The 19543-nt window shown below is 39.9% G+C and overlaps 1 protein-coding gene across 4 annotated transcripts in view; it reads right to left on the bottom strand.

The window, feature by feature from the left end:
* Positions 1 to 957: 957 nt before the first annotated feature.
* reep2 (receptor accessory protein 2) overlaps positions 958 to 19543 on the bottom strand; it is a 39826-nt gene continuing 21240 nt past the window's right edge. For 3 of the 4 annotated variants that reach the window (XM_008105000.3, XM_062970133.1, XM_062970131.1), the window contains 4 exons: positions 17915 to 18028; positions 17129 to 17276; positions 16080 to 16240; positions 7019 to 13672 (listed from right to left, as the gene is read on the bottom strand). In XM_008105000.3, the coding sequence (XP_008103207.1) occupies positions 13598 to 13672; positions 16080 to 16240; positions 17129 to 17276; positions 17915 to 18028 (498 nt within the window). In that variant the 3' untranslated portion in view covers positions 7019 to 13597. Of the gene's footprint in view, positions 1257 to 7018; positions 13673 to 16079; positions 16241 to 17128; positions 17277 to 17914; positions 18029 to 19543 lie in introns of those variants that run through there. The other variant, XR_505764.3, reaches the window with a different exon arrangement.

The following is a 19543-nucleotide window of genomic DNA, read 5'->3' on the forward strand; positions in this document are numbered from 1 at the left end:
TGGTGCCTCATCAAACTACAAATCCCAGGATTCCATAGCATTGTACCATGGCAGTTAAAATTGTGTCACACTGCATTAATTATACAATGTAGATACACTCCTAGAAGCAACTGTTACAAAGCACAGCACGGAAACACAGGGAGTGCTATCATTCTACTCTGGCAATCTATCTGAACTAGAATTTGAAATAGTCTTTTTCTTGTCCTCAATAAATATCTGGGTCGGAATGATAGGCATCAACAATGCAATTATCTCATTAAAGAATTCAAGTTTGACCCTGATAGTCTATGGTTTAATTCTAGCAATGGGAGATTCTGGATGAAAAATGAGGCTGGAAGTGTATGTGTGTATATAGAGGAAATGTTCCAAGGGTATATGTTCCAAGAGGATAAATCCTTTCAGTCAACATCATAGTGAGCACCCTGCCATCATACACCAAGACACCATTTTAAAGCCACTCTGTCACACTCTTCCAGTATGAAGGTAATAGAAATTATGCCTCTTCCAGCAGCTTGAGTTAATGGTAAATGTTTTCTCCAGAAACATTTTGAACAGCTAATTGGCTGTATCTTTTTTCCTCTCTTTTTTTAACTATCCTCCATCAGATCAAAAAGGTAGCATTTAGTTTCCATGGTCACCTATTACCCTGGAAACCATTAAGTACTTCTATATTTTTAGATTGCACAATTGATTCCTTTTACATGGGCAAATGAACCAGTAAAAAGCACTTCCCTCTCTATGTATCCCCAGGATCACACTGGGCTGTTCAGGGGCACGAGGGTGCCGGTAGGAGGAGAAAGGAATGAAGACCACAGAGTTACAAGTACAAACAATGGGTTATAGTAGGCTTATAAGGCAAATAAATCCATATATGCAAGCCCTCCCTGCAGAGATGGCATTCACGGGGCTGGCTGGATACTGCAGGAGTGGAAAAGGTGGAATAATGAGAATGAAAAACTCTTTGGTGGGCCTTTAATTGTCACCATCAATAAGCTGGAAAGGCTTTTGCAGCCCCAGGGTAAAAGTAACCACACTTTCAGGTCTTTTCATGAGTTTCAAGCCCCTAATTTTAAACATGAAGGTAGAGTCTTTGTATCAACATCATTTCAGAATCTCAGCCTATGTCATTACCCAAACCACTCATATTGACTTCCTACCAGTTGTACACTTGAGCAAAGTCTTGGTGGATGTGATACGAACTCCCTCTGGCGGACAAGAAAAATCCAGCAGGTCTGATTTTAGATGAAACTTCAAGCCTGAAAACAGAGCGAAACAGCTATCAATACGCAGTAAACAGTTTACAGTGTGTCCCTCAATGAAAGACCTGCAGTATTTTCTCTCTCAAATGTGCCATGGACCAGCATTATATTATAGCCACGAAGTACAATTCTTTCTTTCTTTCTGTCCCGAAAAGTTGCCAAACACCAGGGACCAATGGCTCTAAAAACAGCATGACTCCAAGAACTATTTCGAGTAACACTGATATTAGTTCCTCAATATCAGCAGAAAGAACCACCAGATATTTTATTCTTGGGCTTTCCTACATGTAGCAAAGGAGATTTTCTCTTACTACAGCTTATCTGGCCAAACTGAGGCTTTACAAAGACTGTTATTGTTTCTCTCTTCAATATTCAGAGATAAGCTTGCTGATTCTAGCGGCCGTGGTCATATATGTAAACAAAATGTCACCATTAGAGTCTAGCTGAATATCTGAATCTGTTATACCAAATAGGAAGTATTTTGGATTTGGAAACAGATCACTATGTTTTGAACAAGTTTGTCTACATCACCAAATTTATTTTTTAAGTCCTGATCACCATTTAATTGCAAATGTTCTGCTAAACTAAACAGGTAGTCTCTCTTTAATGTGTCCGAATTCTGAAGATTTCAGGCCCTTAGAGAAATGGCTCCCATGTGATTCTCTTGAGATTTCCTCGGGAGGGCCCTTGCTCCACTTCCATCTGAGATTTTGCTGGTGGTTATTCTGGACAACTGTTCAGGACATCTTATCTGATGTCTAGTAATTGTACCTGCCTCAAATCAGAATGGCAACCCTGTGAATTTCATGAGAGTCTTCTTAGGCAAGGAATCCTTAGAGATGGATTCATGCTCTAGTGTGATGAGGCAGTAGGCTTGACACTTTCCGAGATCACTAAGGTATTTATCCTATCCTAGATGCCAGTACTTTAGAACTCCGCATCCTGTAGACCTGCTTGATTCTTGTTCTCCCTCAACATGGCAAAGTAAAAATAGAATACAAAATTAATGTTTGATCTTCGGCAATTGTAATTCAACCATTGGATTTTAGTAGTTTTAAGCACTCATGCCTTTTAAAGGACATTATGTACCTTTCATTTTATCTCTTTTGTGATGCTATTGCTGTTTTTAGATTTTCATATTTACTGGTTGGAAACAAAGTAGCAATTTTATACTGTGGATGTAGCAAAAATTATCTTTTAAAATTCATTTTCTCCTGTACCTGAAAAGATAGAGAACTTCCCTTCTAAGATAATGCCTTCTGGAACACATTTGTGCATCATCTAAAAACAAGTAACATCAACTTTTCTCTTATACAAATTTAATCAGTAGAAGAGATTTCATATTTCTTAGAATTAATAAACCAAGATTTCTGTAACTGGGTAACAGCCTTTACAATTATTAATTTTGATAATGAGGATCTCAATAGTGACAGAGCTAAACCTAGTAAGTGACAATAAGGACTCATCCCAAATGCCACCTCTCTTTTTTCATATCAGTTGTCAAAATGTTTTAAAGCCAGTTTGCTAAGCTGTATCCCCCTCCTAATGCTAATAAAAGCTCTGTGATCGGTTGCCAGGGAACAACTGCTTGTCTCATCAATGACAGATTTTGTTTGAAATTTCAGAGTAACCCTTAACAACATCCAAGTATCCCTTTCTAATCCTAAATTTTGTTATTAACGGAAGCATAATTCGCCCTATTGAACCTCTCCATCTGGTCCGTACTTACTGCATTTCCCCATAAACAAAGATTTTTGAGGCCTTTTCATTATTTCAACTTCCTCTAGTCCAGGCCTGCTTTGACAAGGCCCTTTTGGAGAGAGGCCACATATTAATATTAAAGAACATTGTTCAGTCACATAACCTCAATTCTTTTTGAGCTGAAATTCTAACTTTAATTCCTCACCTCCTTGGTTTCTGAAGACTATTGCAAGGGCTTTAACAACACTACGACTCAAAATGTTGTCTAACTCCAGGTCCAACTGAAGCTGTATGAAAAAATGCATATGAAATTCAATTTCTCAAATAAACAAAGATGTTTTTTCTTAATCTAGACTCTTCATGACCTGATACCAGGATTCCCGAAGGATTTATCTCAATTCATATTCCTAATTAAAACTCAGCCTCTTCTTCGGAGGCTCTTTTCTGATTCTCTGATGAGTGGAATTGGGTTGATGGCAATGGGAAGCAGGGCCATATCCATGGTGAGAGACTTTTTGCCCGGCATCAACTTTATTGTGGTGCAAGATGAAAGCCTTTCCCCCCTATCCTTTTAATGCTGTAGGTTTGAGCTGTTCTGATTCTATGCAGAATGAGATTCGATGCTATATATTTTTGCCTAGAAACAGAACTTTAGGGATTAGAATAAAAAGAAGCCTGTGGTGAATCTGTTTACATGACACTTGGAAAGTTATGGCTTAGCTTCTGCTAGCATAGCACCAGTCATTTTGCCCAATACTGATTTACAGTATGACCCATGGTTTCACTTATTAATGTCCAACACAATATGGTCCCTCCAGGCATTGTCTTCTAGGAGAACTCTATATTTTTGGGGCAGAAGTCCTACATTTCAACAGGATTAGTCATTATCTGCAGTTACATGTATGCAACCCAGAAGTGTATCCTCTGTGGATATCGGGGTTGTACTGAAATTCCCATACTATAACATTAACAATTCACCTGTATTTCTATTTCTATAATTTTTGGTGACTTTAGCACTCAGGAATGTAAGACTAATGACACTGTGTTATCTTTCTTCAGATTTATTTTGATTTATGGGCAGTCCGTAATTTATGAACAAGATAGGTTTTGTAGGTTTGTTCTTAAGCTGTATGTAAGTCAGAACAGGGATCTTTTAAAAGTGTAATCCAGCCAAAATCTTTTTGGTTTAACTTTGGATATCATAGGGAAAGTTTAACACCCCTGTGGATTTTTTTTTGTTTGTTTTTTGCTGACTGTACCCATTTAGAAGGTTTCACCTAATTTTCTGTCCCTGTGATAATTGGATTTTGGAAAATTTGGCTTGCTTTGGAAACAAGGATTGGTGAGAAAACTTCAGTGGAAACACCTTTTCCGCACTATAACTTTTTCAGAAGTGAATTTCCTTTCTGAGGGATAGATTTCTCTCAACGTCCTGTTGTCTCACCCCCAGTCAGACATTTGTAACTCGGGGACTGCCTGTATATACATTTATATGACCCTATAAATGAGACTGTTCATCAACCATCCTGTTTAAATCTTTCAAACCCAGTGCTGCAGCTTACTTCGTAATTTAGTGTTCCTTGTTTCCTGCCTTCCACTTTACCAAGCATTATTACCCTTTTCAGTGAAAAAAATGATGTACAAATCCAATATAAATCAAGTTCCGTGTATGGAATATTTGACAAACAACCACCAGGGGATTTTTGTTTACATTACAGGCACTAATGACAGCTGTAGTAGCATCACCAGACATGATCTTTGAGCGACTGTAACTTCCAACACTTCAAAGATTAAAACCAAGATACATGCGGTCAATTGACAGCACAGTGTGATCAAGGCAGCAAGTTATTCATTTGGAAAAAGTCAAGATAGGAGATGCTGCAGCACTTTGGTTTTGCCTGATACTATTGGAAAGGGCAAGATCCCACCCCTCCTTCTGACTGTATAGAACATCTGCATTTTGAGCTCAATTTGCAGTAATGGAAGAAAGTTGAGAACGAAGGAAGGGGAAATGGGAAGAGGAGACAGAAGCTGGGACATTCTAAAGGCACCTGGAAAAGTAGGATGAGTGTTAATCAGTACTATGCCTGCCAAATCATTACTATGGAAGGCTATGAAGAGAGCCCTTTGTATACCACACACACACACACACACACACACACACAGAGTGTAAGATCATAGGTGCAATAATCCCAATTATCTTGCTAGCAGACAAAGTATATTTGTAAATGAGCAAGTCAATAAATAAAATGATGTGAATTATGAAACTTCTTTTAGAATACTGGTTAAATTTACTTGGGCATATTACCGCTTGACATTCTGTTGAGCATACACAAATAGCTAAAAATAGTGGAGATAAGTTAAAAGAAACATCAGTGCTATGAACTCAGTGTTCCTTCTTTATTAATCTATGATCTAAAGAATTTGGAAAGTTTCATTTCTTCATAGAGGCAATGTTAGAAGAGACCTGTTGCTTGAAATCTTGAATGCCATGGGAACAATTTTAATCCTGTTTAAAAGTTCACCTCCATAGTAAATAAAATCCTGGCAAAGGAGTAACAGGTATAAGCTTTGGTCATGCTAAAACAAATATGCCCTTACTCTTGCAGCTTTCAATGCATTGGAGTGGTAACATTGGAAGTATACAGCTTTCTCTGCCCATGGATGGGCTAGCTCTCCTTGCATTGAGGAGCTTTTGCAGACATATTCCCGTTAACACTCTGTGACACGGAAGCTCCTCTTTATAGGCTTTATGGGTTAAACACTTGTGCCGGCAGGACTGCTGACCAAAAGGTCGGTGGTTAGAATCCGGGGAGCAGGGTGACCTCCTGTCTGTCAGCTCTAGCGCCCCATGTGGGGACATGAGAGAAGCCTCCCACAGGATGGTAAAACATCTGGGCATCTCCTGGGCAACATCCTTGCAGACGGCCAATTGTCTCACACCAGAAGCGTCTTGCAGTTTCTCAAGTAGCTCTTGACATGAAAAAAAAATCCCCACCCAGGCCCACTTTTTTCTTTCTCCCTGTCTAACTGGAGGGTTTTGTTTTGTTTTTTAAATGAATATGAGCATTGTGAAGGAAAGCAGGAGAAGCAGAGTTTTGAGTACCGGTTCCAATAGTATGCCTGCAGTAAATAATGCAATAAAACTTGAGCTGCGTAAAAACATGATCCTATTCCACCCAGTCCTGTTGCAGCTGTGTGTATAAAATGCAAGATAAATGGTAGCTGCCTTCAGAATCCGTTATTAATCAATGAGTAAACAGAAAAACAGAGAATAAAAAAAGAGTTTTAGCCTGCCTCACCAATTACCCCTCGGCATGTTAAAAATTCTGTAAACTTGGGTCACAAAACTGGTTATCACATGAAATGCTGGATCTGCTCCAAAAAAAAAAAATCCTGTATGCATTTTGAAAGCTTTCAAGTGTTCTCTCTAGAAGACTCAAAATGTTTTTGGTTTACTTATGCAAGGCTTACCTGACCTGGTTATACATTGTTAGTTTTGAATAACAAGTTTTCTGAATATGTTGAACTGTTAATTTTTGTAATACAGGAACCTGCATTTTCTGTTATTTTTGCCATTAACTGATAAAATACCTGTATTAGCAAAGCATATTGCAGAAGTTCATCTTGTATTGTGTGGCAAGGATGGGCGAAGAGCATGAGGCAGAGGAGCAGTCATCAGTCTCCTCCTTGCATATCCCTTGTATTTCTAATCATTATAGAGCAAGATGCTGTTGAACATCCGGATAATAAGCCCTTTGTGCCTACAGATAATAATGCAGGGGGTCAGATGGACAGAACTGGCTATATACATATTTTGACTTTTAGTGTCAAAAGGCAGTCTCATTCTTAGTTCAATATAGGTTGTTTTCAACAGACATGTCTTTGGCATGTTTCCAATGTAAGAAAGTTGTTTCCAGACAGACGGACCAAAATTTTGAAAAAGCACAACATAAGCAACACAGGAATTGGTGGAAGGAAGGAAGCTATGACCAGCCCTTCCAAGGCTGGGGGCTGGTTTACATTTACAATATTGAAGAGACAGAGGCCAATCTGTGTATTTTTTCTACATTCCATATTATTTCTGATTCCAATGTATCATTGCAAACAGAACAGTAGCAGCTTCAATACTGGACTTTGCTACAAACACTTGTTCAAATAAATCAGTCATCCACAGAGACTCAAAGTTCTAACATCAAAGTCCATCTTTCTGGTCCAGAGTGTTTCCAAGGAAGGAGGATTTCACAGTCAGAGGGGCTGCTGTAAACTTTTGCTTCTTCTTTGTAATCACACTACACAGTTGATCCCAAAACGTTGGTCCGAGACCGCAACCTATTGACTGTTCAGACACTCTGTTGAGGAAGGGAGAAAAACAGCCACCAGAGTTTTGAAGTTACAACTACTGAATCAAAGAGAACTCCAGGCCTGCTGAGGTTGTGGAAGAGGAAGGGAGACAACCCAGGCATATTCTGCCTGGCCAGATGCATTGCAGAAGCCTTGGTGGAGGGCTAATTGAAGGATTGATGGAAGTACATTCTATATAGCCTTTAAACAAGCCTATAATACATTTAGTGAGATTCCTTCTCCCAACTGCCCATGTGATGTGATTCCAGTTACCACATAGTGAAAACCACTAAAGAAACCATGCAACGTAACTGAACCCAAAAACATGTTTTTCCTCTTCAGTCGCTGCTATATAAAAGACTCAGGTAAGACTAATACAGTTATAAACAACTTGTTCTGGGATAATTAGATTGTACACATGAGCCTAACAGAGATCTTTATCAATCACTAAGAGCTTGTAAAAAATAAATATCAGTGTAAGTTCAATAGATTAATATTGGTGAGTGCTAGGTGCACAGACTGTGAGATGCTAATACATATTCCTGATGTGTGAGCACAGATACCAGAACACTTGCTTCCAAACTTCCCTCTACCAACTACATCAGATTTTCTAAACAAGTTAGATATGACACAATATACAGATTGCCACTTGAGAAAACAATGGTTTCCTAAAGAGAAGAATCAAGTTCTTTCCTGGATTGCCCTATTTTCCTATACAGCATTAAAAGAGAACACTGTGTTATCTTCATATGAGATTAATATGTTTTCCTTCCTGCAAGGATACGGCTTTTCTTAAGGGCTGAGGTGCAAAGCTTCCTTCTGAGGAAGTGTCCCTGATTGTGAAGATTTCCCTAGTTTGTATACTCCTTGAAAAATTCCGTTGAGACAGAACACAGAGTCCTGAAGAAGGAAGAGATCTTGGGACTATCTTTCTTGGAATACCAAAATTACTTGTGCTGGACAGAGCAGTAAGATGAAAGACACCGGCAACAATCCAAATCCCCAAAAGCACCAGCGGTTGGTGCAGTGAGTACAAAGAACAGTGCAACATCAAAGGCATCTGGTTTGCTGAACATCTGGTCTCAGGAGGCAAGTTTGACATGGTTAGTGTGCATATATAATACCTTGACAGGGGGGATAGACTGTGTGCCTCCCTGCCCGTTCAGCTGCAAACATGAGGAGACTGAGTGTAAAGCAGCTGGACTCAATTGGCAAAATGGCTGAGAACAACACTCTGAACAAGAGAAGGAAATGGCTTCACTCCCACTGCCTACTGATAGATTTCTCTGTTTCTATTACTTCGTATAGCTGACTCATCCTCCAAGTGTAAACAAATCCCAAGAATAACTGGCTGTTATCCCAACTCTGTGGAAATCCCCTTTCATTCTCTCAGTTTAGTCACAGAAATCCTGTGGGTGACCTCCTGTAGTCATCTCTTTAACACACTACAGCTCCTTGTCCTGTCCTGCCTTGCTCCAAAGGCAAAATTTGCTTCCTTTTGCAAACAGGGCAGGCCATGATTGTATACTATTTTCCCAGGGACTGATCTAGCCCTGCCAAAAATAAGATCTGGGATAAGGAGGGGAAAGTCTGCCCATAGAATGCTTGCTCTAACTCCCAAAAAGAACAGCTCCTTGTGGTCCCAATAAAGATCAAGGCAGAGGTAACACTGACTAGACCAGATCAAAAATAACTTCTGTCTGGTCCATTTCACTCCTAAGGAAATTTGTATTTTTAAAGGATTAAATATTTTTTTGAATTATGGAACACTGCCGAGAGGAAACAGTAGCCTTACACTCACATTTGTGCCTTATCCATGGGGATATAGGCACTCCTTCAATTAAACAACTTTAACACCAATTCCAGGATAGTTCTCTGCTTGAATATGGGCATTATTTATGACCAACATTATTCACAAGAATCTCCTCAAGAATGCATCTATACTTTAGTGATTCTGCTTGGGCTGGGAACATGCTTTAGCTACCCCAAACCCCACACTGCTTGGCATGCTATAATATCTGTAAAGTTAGTTTAACCAGAGGCAGTACAAGGTCAGTAGCAGGGAAATAATGTTCATAAACGCAGCCAATGACCACTCTATAATACTGCCTTCAGTTCTCTGGAAACTGTTGTTTGAAATCAGCAGTATCTTTGCCTGTAACTAACACAATGTCCAATAAGATACTGAAGCAGCAAAACACCACTGAACAGGTTTCAGTTTAGCTAATTTCTTTGTTTGCACCTACTGCTTTGCTAGCAAGTAGCAGAGAACATAATGGCTAAGGGATGGTGCCCTTGTTGCTTTTGTCTGTCCCAATAAATAAGGAAACTGGCTGGCATTCCAGGCAATAAGCCTGTCTGTTCTACCATGCAAATTCAACCAAATTATTTCTGAATGATTGCAAAACGATGACAGTAGCATTGTCCTCTTTATGCAATTGAGATATGAGAGTTCACTAATCTTAGCAAAAGATCCAGAAGTACAAACAGTTGCTTTTGGAGAAGCAGATCAATAGAGTTGGACTGGGAGTGACTTTTCAGCAAAGAAGTCACTCTCTAATAGAAGGTAATGTAACTTCCATTGATGGAAGTAAGAGCATAATCCTTCTGTACCACTCTATATACAAAGAAAACATTGCCAGTTACTCTGGTGTAACACAAATATCCTAGAAAAAGGACAAAAAAGAGTTGGGGACTCTCCTTGAAGTGAGAAGAAATACTTCAATCTAAGCCCGGGCTAGGTAGCTTGGAGCCCTCCATATGTTTTGGGATACAAATTCCATCAGCCCAGCCAATACCAGTCTACTGAGAATGACTGATGGGAATGGTAGTCCAAAAGGCCATGAATGGAGGACACTGACCTACTTCTGGTCTAAACAATGCTGGAAGGCACTCTTTTGTCTGGAACAGAAAAGACTGTATAGATGTCAGGATGAAGACCTTTTGTAGATTAATTCGGCTCCAGAAGAAAACCACAGACTCATACCAAATAAAGAATCTCTGATAAGTATAATGTAACACCAAAGCTATTTCATAGTTTTCAGATAGCTGCATATGTGCTCTTGCTTGCAACCCTACTGTCTGAAATCACAATCGTGGAATGTTGCTATGGTAAGCTTCTGCTGTTGTTTTGTGCTTTCAAATAATTTATGACTAATGGCAACCCTATCAGGGGGTTTCCTTGGCAAAGCTTATAGGAAAGTTGCCCAAAAGAATCTAGTATTGTTTCCACTGTTTATTTGGAACTATCCAATTAAAATTACATGTTCAATTATTATATTACGAAGTTCTCAGGAAGAGGAGAAAACAAATTAAAGAAAACTTACTGGGCGGCCATTACGCTGCTCCGGCAGTCCTCCTGGAGTGTAGAAACAAAACGTCAGGAGGTGTGTGTGTGTGTGGGGGGATTTTGCATGGGGGGAGGGATGGGTGCCCTCTCACTTCTCTGGACTCATGGAGCTCGAAAAACCATGAGGGCTGTAGGGGCTGACCCCTGGGTAGTCCCAGGACTACCCGGGAGTCAGTCCCCTTAGGCCCAATACCTTGTTAGACCTGGGCCTTTCGGGAAGGCCCAGATCTAATGGGAATATTTAATTAATTAGGGACAAAGCAGGGTTTATCTCGCTTTTACTTGAGGTGTCATTTGGGCACCTCAGGTAAAAGCCCGACAGGCCCGGCATCCTAGGGCCTGTCTGGATGGGCCCTTAGATTTTTAACCTTTCATTTTCCTATGATAATTTAATTGTTAATTTTAAAACGTAGGGAAAATTGTCTCAGGACTTAAGTCTCTTTCAAACAGATTTGATTGTGTAGGAAAAAAATTATTTAGTAAGATGCTATTGCAAATATTTTTTAAAAATTAAAATTACATAGTGGATCCTGAGAAGAGTCTACATTCTGTGAAATATGCAAAGCAATATGTACAGACAAAAATTACTGTGTGCTGTGAAATGGCAATTTGGTACAAGAGTCATTCTTTTTCTGTGAATTAGAATGCCCTTCCCTCTCTAATAATGTACAAATATGAAGGCCAAGCCAGCACTGAAATGGCTTTTCCATTCATATTCTATGTCAAGCTGTTTCATATGTAACCACCACCCTTCCAAACCTGGCACTAACTGACCAGCACTAGAAAAGGGTTGTTCAACTCTGAAAGAAGTACGATCTGTTTCTATGTTCTCATATTTAGTAAATTCCAGACAATCTTCCAGCTATTAAAAGTCTAATCTGAGTTTTAAGGTCAACATCCTTGACAAATTATAAAATGTCTTCTATCATTTTCCAAATCTTGAGAATGAAACAGCTGCTGAAAAAATAAAGAATGGCAAACCATGTTGTGAAGCCTCTTCTTTGTTCTAAACTGCCATGTGCCCAAGACAGAAGTACAACACAAAAGTGCAGATGTGTAACTGATCTCTAAGATATCGAAGGCAGTATTTTATCTAGAAATGCCTACTAAATCAAAAAAGAGAAGTCATTTCTCTTGTGTCACTATACAAAACATTAAAAGCTAGTTAAAAGAGGCAGCCTGAAGAGTAAGTTCACTATTAGGAAAGACCTTCTGAAATCAATGGAGCTTACTTAACCTCTGATCTAATTCCTTTAGGAAGCAGTAGATGTCAGCCAGCAATGAAACAATGGGATTTAATCTGAACACTGAAGCAACTGCAAAACCTTTTCTTTTTTTGCATTCCTCCACTCAGCCCATATTGTCACACATTTTTAGAGTTTGGTGTATCAGCTTATTGAAAAATGAATAAACTAAAATTTGGTTTCTGTATTGTCTAAATCTCAATTTGTTTCAGCTCTTTTTAAGGCTGGTGGCTTTGGCACATATTCAGAAAATGGAGACTTTATCACACACATTAACCTAGGAAATAGCAAGCATACTATGTGCCTCAATATCCCTGCACTACAACCTTGGATGTCATGTGTAGCTATATTAAATTGGTTAGAAAAGAGAGGTTTCCCAGGATTAATTCACCTGTTTGACTGGATTGAGCTCTGACTTGACAGAACATTTACAATTCCACACAATATTGCCACAAAATAGTAATCAGAGTTAGCAGAGAATTATAGAAGACAGTAGTGATAGAAATGGGTAATTCCTGAGAGCTGACTAACCTTATCCAGTTTCTACCCAAAGAATCAAGAACACCACTCTCTTATTTCAAGGTGTCACTCACAAAGCCTACCTCAGAGGTCTACCAACCAGGCTGCACTGATCAAGTTCATACCTTATATATTCCCAGTGCAAATAAAGCATAATTGAGTACATAGCAAACACGTCCAGCTAACTACCTTTCAACATCTTCCATACATGCCTTTCGCAAACAATTCTTACAGAAAATAGACAGACCTGAAACATCTAAAATATGATGGCAACTTCAAAGTGGGGCCCCAAAAGATTTGGCTGCCAGATAAGGACTACTCAGAATTCTAATCCTTTGGAGAAACACTGATATCTACTCAGGTGATCCCACATGCACTGTTCCTATAATTCAACAGCGTCCTTCTTGCCTTTATTCTATATTTTTTAAAACCATGCAAAAAGTTTTACCTTCTCAACATTATAAACTGAGTTACAGTATTCCTCTCCAAACAATAAAAGGACTCTTTAGAAACAGGCACCTGATATAAAGATGCCCTTCACTCACAAACTCACTTTCAGTCCCTCCCCAAAACATCTGCAGTCTTCCACACACAAGAAACCCACCCTTATTCAAGCCCACTGTCACCACCAACGAGCCTCTGCCCAAGTAGCAAAGCAGCAAGTCAAACACTGCTTCTGTTTCTCTGTCCTGCCAAAGCAAGTCTGGATGACATATTTTTAGTACCAATCATTTCAAATCAGGCACTTCTTAACAATTCCCCACAGCAGCTACAGCATGACATCAAATGAAATGCTGAAATATTATAGGGAGCTCCTCACCTTCAATTAGAATTTCAGTGGCACAAATCTCTTTCCCCCCCAGCCTCTCTGCCAAAGATGGCTCTAACCCGAATTAGAGTTGTTCCAGCAGTTTCCCTATTAGGGTTACACACAGAGAGGGAATTCCAAAGCGATAGGCTATATACAGACAGGTTAGCTTTTTCTCCATCACAAAAATGAAGATTTGTAATTCCTGAGGACGGCCATCCTCTGATCCGTGTGCCAAATTTCGGTCACCCTCTCGCCTTGGAATGAGCTCTACAAAGCAATAGCTGTTATGTACACGGTCTCAGCTCCCTTTTCTCGGTGAGTGCCCCTTAAAGTGACAGAAGAGCTCTGGGATAGATAGGCAGGGATGTCCTTAGGCTGATTCACCAACAGCACTGGAGCTTGTAACTTTCTTCTTGGGACGGGCTTTCACAGTCTTTTGTGGAGGCTGCAAAGCAAGGAAAAAGGATAAGGAATCAGTTGTTGAATAACGAATTTTTTTATAAAATGAAAGGGCTTTGTTAATATCTTCACCTGGCTACTGGTTCTAAAACAGAGAGCTGATGACAATGCTAATTGATTACTACCTGATCATTACAGTCTTTTAACTATTTTATTCCAATTCATTTATCCATTCCAGTATAGTTATCAGCCTTAGTAAGTCTACTGAACAGGAAAAGAAAATCACGTTTTTTTAAACTGTTAACTATAAAACTGAAGACACTAGGGAAAAAGAGATGACAATTCAGTTTCAAAATTATTTCTTCCTTCAAATCCATTGCTGCCACTTTAATAACCCTTGAAGCTTGGCTTTTTAAAGCAACAAACTGTGGAGAATCTTGAATATATGACATTTTAAAACTACCAAAGGAAATATAAACACATTTCTCCTATATTTGAGAGTATGCCCATATGTATGGAAAATATCCCTGGAACAAATGTGAATACTTTTTCACCTGGGGATTCCTCGATACTTATTATAGGAAGTAAGCTCCAGCTTACTTTTCTCCCCTGTGATGAAGGCAGTCAAAATACCTGGTAGCAAAACTGACCACATATGCAGAATAAGGAATAAATACACCAATGTATTTTAGCAATTGACAATTACATGAAACTTTGTATTTAACAAGGTACTAGGTTTCATATTGGAAAATCAGGAAGTGGAGCCTAAACAAGCCAGCTTATGAAATGTGTGGGGAATGTGCTCCCTCCTTGATCACGTGAGCAGCAGATTAGACAAAAACAAGATGGACAGCCATATTTGTTTATTCCTGTGTCTGCTCCTTTCATGCATAAAACAGGGGAATACATCAAAGCGGATACAGAGGAAAGATGAACTAAATTGCTTCTCCTTTGCAGTATCTTCTTGTGATCCATTGTCCAAAACTGTGATGACTCATGGGCCATGTAGTCCCGTTCCTAGTACTATTGTGGCAGATGAAGAGGAAAACTTGGGTTTTCCACCATTTCAGCCAGAATTGGAGCCCTTGCACCTGCAAGATGTTTGGCCACAAGAAGTCAGCCAAACAAGCCTTGAGCAGAAATCTCCCCCATTTTCTCGCCGGGATTATTATAATCAAGATAGAAGCGCTCGGGAGGCGACTCGCAGGAGCGCCAGGATAGCTGCCAGACAATTAGCTGATTAAGTCTGTTTCCCTTGGGAAACTCTAGGGAGTCATGCATCTGGACACAGTATAGGTTTCGTTTCTTGTTCCCCAGGGAAAGTGTTCCTTGGCGGGAAAACAAGATCCTATATAGGTGTTTGCCCACAAAGAAATCCTTGCGGAGTCAATTCGTCAGCTGGAGGAGTGAGATCGTGTGTAGACTTCGTACTCCAGTTTCCTGTTCCCCGGACCAAGTTTCCAGCCTTGCCTTGTCCCGCGTTTGCCCACGGATCAAGTTTCCAGCCTTGCCTTGTCCCGCGTTTGCCTCAGATCTTGTTTACTCTTGTTGCCTTGTTTCAAGTCTTGTTCTAGCCAAGTATCAAGTTTGCTTTCCAGTCTGATTGTCAAGTTCCATGGACCTAAGGACCTTGTCATTTCCCCACACTTTGCTTGGCAAAGTGTGTGTTTCGGTTATTGGATTATAACTTTGGACTCTAATATCACATATTGGACATTATTTCTCTGGACTATATTTGACCTTTCCTGAAAGGTCTACTTCTGAACTATTTTCCACACTTGTTTTTATTGACTTTATATATTTCCTTAATAAAGATATTAGTTAGATTCTGGTCTCTGCGCATGGTTATTGGTGTTCTGCAGCCTGGGTCCTGACAAAAACACTTTTCACAAAGCCCACTAACTTCCAGTAATGCAGTTGCTTGGGTGGAGTTCAGATAATAAAGCATGGGAGGGGAAGATGAAGTAGAAGGAAATGTTCAGCCCCACCCTCCAACTTGTTTTATTTTAATATTAAAATCAGTTACAAATACCACACCTTGCATGATATCATGAATTGGGAAGACCCAACCAAGGAACAATCAAATGGTTGCTGCTATAATTTCATCTATTTTTTTGTCCATAGTAGACACCCAAGCATTTTCAGATGTAAAGCAGAAGATATAAATACTTCTTTATCGAATGATATCTGTAGGCAGAGATTCAACAAAAGACTGACAGACTGGAAGAAGCAAAAAAAAAACCCCAACAAAACATAGACAGGTTTCCAGAGAAAGGCAAGTGCTCTTAGGTGGTTGGGGAGCTACTTAAAAAGGGTTGAGTTACAAGCTGAGGGGAACACGCAAACTGTTACAAAAATCATGGCATTCCCCTTCTTTCTGTATTTTCAGGAACAGCAAAGTACATCCACAGAGCCCAACTGCTAGCCCTACAAATCCTTGCATTGTAACTCACCTCAGACTTCGTCACTTTCTTGGGAGCTTTAAGGCTCTGAGTCCTTTTGGGGACTTTGTCTCCTGTATCATCATCTGATGGATCTGTTTTGGTATCGGATTGGGCTCCAGTATGTCGCTGAGACACTACCATCTCCTCTGATGAAGAATAACAGGATGCACCTGAGAAGAAAGCCAGTAGTACAGTCAGTAGCCAGTAGTGTCTCTTATTGTTCAAACAGCAGAGGATGAAAATACAAATCCTGGTCTAAAGCTCTGGAAGGCGAAGGGGAGAAAGGAGAGCCTTATCACTACATAAGTTGAGAGTTAAACTCTCAATATCAAACAAGGTGTGATGTTAACTATTTTTGAATGCCATGTTTGGGATTAATCTTTAAAAACAAAAACAAAAAGAGCAGCAGTGCCCACCCCCTTTACTTTGTCTAGGATAACATACCTCTTCTCCCACCATTTTTAATGCAATGTAAAGTGCAAATGGGGAGCCCAGGGAAATTGGAGGTCAAACACTACCTCTGCTCATCCTGCACTTTATTCTATCCCGGTAAGTCTCACTGAAAAGCATCTCAATGAACAAGCTGTGAGGCGAAATCAGAATGTGATCAATAAACACCTGGAAAATCAAAATTCCCACCCCAAACAGAAATGAATGAAAAAATGTGTTTTGTGGCCCCTGGAATCCTTCAGAGAGGGAAAAAACAGCAAACTCTATTCCTCCCCATCCAAAGTAAGGAGGGGAGCCAAAAATCTGTTTGTTTGTTTTTTAAATAATGGATGTCGTTTTTTAAAAAAAACTAGAAGTCACCTTCTCTGAACAAATCTTCCCAAGGAAACCCAGCTTTATGATCACTCTAAGTCAGAAATAACATGATGGAACACAACACCAAGTGATGTTCTGGTTATTCCAACTTTCATTTGGAAATGGAAGTGTGCGTCCCTGAAAAGGGACAGAAAAATTGTCCTCAGACTCTTGGAGCTTGGCCATCCCTGATTTACCTTAAAATTTCCTTAAAATCTACCCTTACAGGAACAATGTAAACTGATGGTTTATACCTGAATCATCAACAGCTTCATGAAGGCCTGTGGAAGATGTACGCATGTGTGACTCAGGGCTCCGCAAATGCACAGTGTCATCATCCCGTATCAAAGTCAAATCCTGCATGCTGAAGCTCCGTAGCTTTTCAGACAAAACTCCCTGGCCCTTTAAGACAGAGCAGGTACTCATAACTACCCATATGCATTGTATCTTTCTAAACATATCATTAGGAGACTAGGATCCTGCTGATGACATAAATTGATATAACTTCCAAGGACTACAGCATGTGTACTTTCTCAGTCACTGTCATAGCTATCCAGGTCCTGTGTACCATCTGGCAAAGAACTGCCACCCCTTCAGCCTCCAGAAAGACCTCCACTGGAGTTCCAAAAGGACAGCCACTTTCTTTTTCCTAGCTACAAAACTGCAGCCAAGAGGTGCCCAGGAGCCCTTGCTGTAGTGACTGCTTGGCCATGGGAAAACATACTAACACTTAAACACTGTAGCACATCTTGGAGCAGTAATGCTATGTTGCTTCACAGGGTGAAAGTACATTGGCAGAACTTATACTCCACTAGCACAGAAGCTCTGACAGGAACAGATCAGAAAAGCTTCTAGTGGAGGAGATATGCTAAAAAGAAGACAGAAGAAGAGGAATACACTTAGCCAAATAGCAGAATGAATTTGTATCATGAATAAGCAGAAGTTTGGACCAACAGAGATATAGGTGGGGAGGCATGACACCAAAAGTCAGTCCAACAGAATGGAACAGAACAGGCCTTGCACGCAAATATAAAAATTACCTTTGCAGCTGCAGTAACTGCTGCATTTGCTGCCAGATTTAATCCTCGCTTTCCAACTCGCATCATAGTTTCATAACTCTTGTCACGGGCCTGGCTGATATACTCGTCAATTTCCTAGGATTTAATTGAGACCACATTAAATATATATATATATATAGCATGAAGCAGATTCAGTATTTTGAGGCTTTCATGATGCACTAAGCTCATAGGTTTGAAGAACAAGAGACATAAGTTGTCCAATATGTCATAGATAGTCATCCTATGTCAAGAATAAAAGCACTGAAACCTTGTCAAATGTCTTAGTAAATCCTTCTCGTTCAGCGACTATGAACAATACTTGAATATGCTGTGTGCTGAAAAGAGAAGGTCGTAGACTAATCATATATGAAACATCCAATCCTGGCAACAGTAATTATAATACTGAAGGCCAGCCTCAAGGAAGTTTGTAATTGTTGGCTTCAAAGACTTCTAGAACAGTGGTTCTCAACCTGTGGGTCCCCAGGTGTTTTGGCCTACAACTCCCAGAAATCCCAGCCAGTTTACCAGCTGTTAGGATTTCTGGGAGTTGAAGGCCAAAACATCTGGGGACCCACAGGTTGAGAACCACTGTTCTAGAGGCTGGGTTCTGCACTACCAATGTCCCTGCTTGACATTCTTTAGGATTGCTCTTACCCGGAAAGTGTTAATCCCTGATAAATTTCAAATAGAACTAGTATGGTGTAGGAGTTTCAGTGTTGGACTACAGTTCTGGCGATCAGAGTTCAAATCTCTGTTTAGACATGGAAACCCTCTTGGTGACTCTGGGCAAGTAACACATCCTCAGCCGCAGAGGAATAATAATAATAAAATAAAACTTTATTTCTGTCCTGCCCTATCTCCCCAATGGAGACTCAGGGCGGTCCACAACATACAGCGGCAAACATTCAATGCCATAAAGTGCAATCAAAACAGTAAATAAACCATAAATCAAATAATAACATATTAGACATCAACATCAGAGAGTAGAGAAACATTGCAGCAAATTTGGCATCAGACAACTCAACATTCACGTTTTTGATGAATAAACATTTAAAAACAAGACTTAAAAATGGAAACTAATAAAAATTAAACATTAAAATTTAAAAGCCAGAGTAACAAGCCATTTCCATATTCCATTTTGTTTGCGTCAAATGTCTTATATGTCCTCCTCTCGGTATGTTTATAAGCATTAAAAGTTCTTTAATTGTTTTTTGAAGGAGAGCAAGGAGGGGGCCGTTTTAATCTCCTTGGGGAAATCGAAAGGCAGGGGGCGACCACGGAGAAAGCCCCTTCTCTTGTTCCCACCAGCCGTGCTTCAGACAGGGGTGGGACCGAGAGCAGGGCCTCATCTGCTGATCGCACAGCCTGGGCAGGCTCATATGTGGAGATGCAATCAGTCAAATAGTCTGTGCCCGAACAAAGAAGGCAAATCTTAGAACAAATGTTGCCAAGAAAATCCCTTGGTAAGTTAACCTTAAACAACTTGGAAGGAACAAAACAAAAATTTTGAATACATAAACTAACAATGATTTGAGATGGCCGCTGTTTGCTGTCATTTGGCTTCTGTCTAGTTGCTGTCTTCACAAGCCCTTTTGAACTGTATAGCCTTTG

The sequence above is a fragment of the Anolis carolinensis genome, chromosome 2, assembly GCF_035594765.1.
Source record: "Anolis carolinensis isolate JA03-04 chromosome 2, rAnoCar3.1.pri, whole genome shotgun sequence".
Lineage (NCBI taxonomy): Eukaryota > Metazoa > Chordata > Lepidosauria > Squamata > Dactyloidae > Anolis > Anolis carolinensis.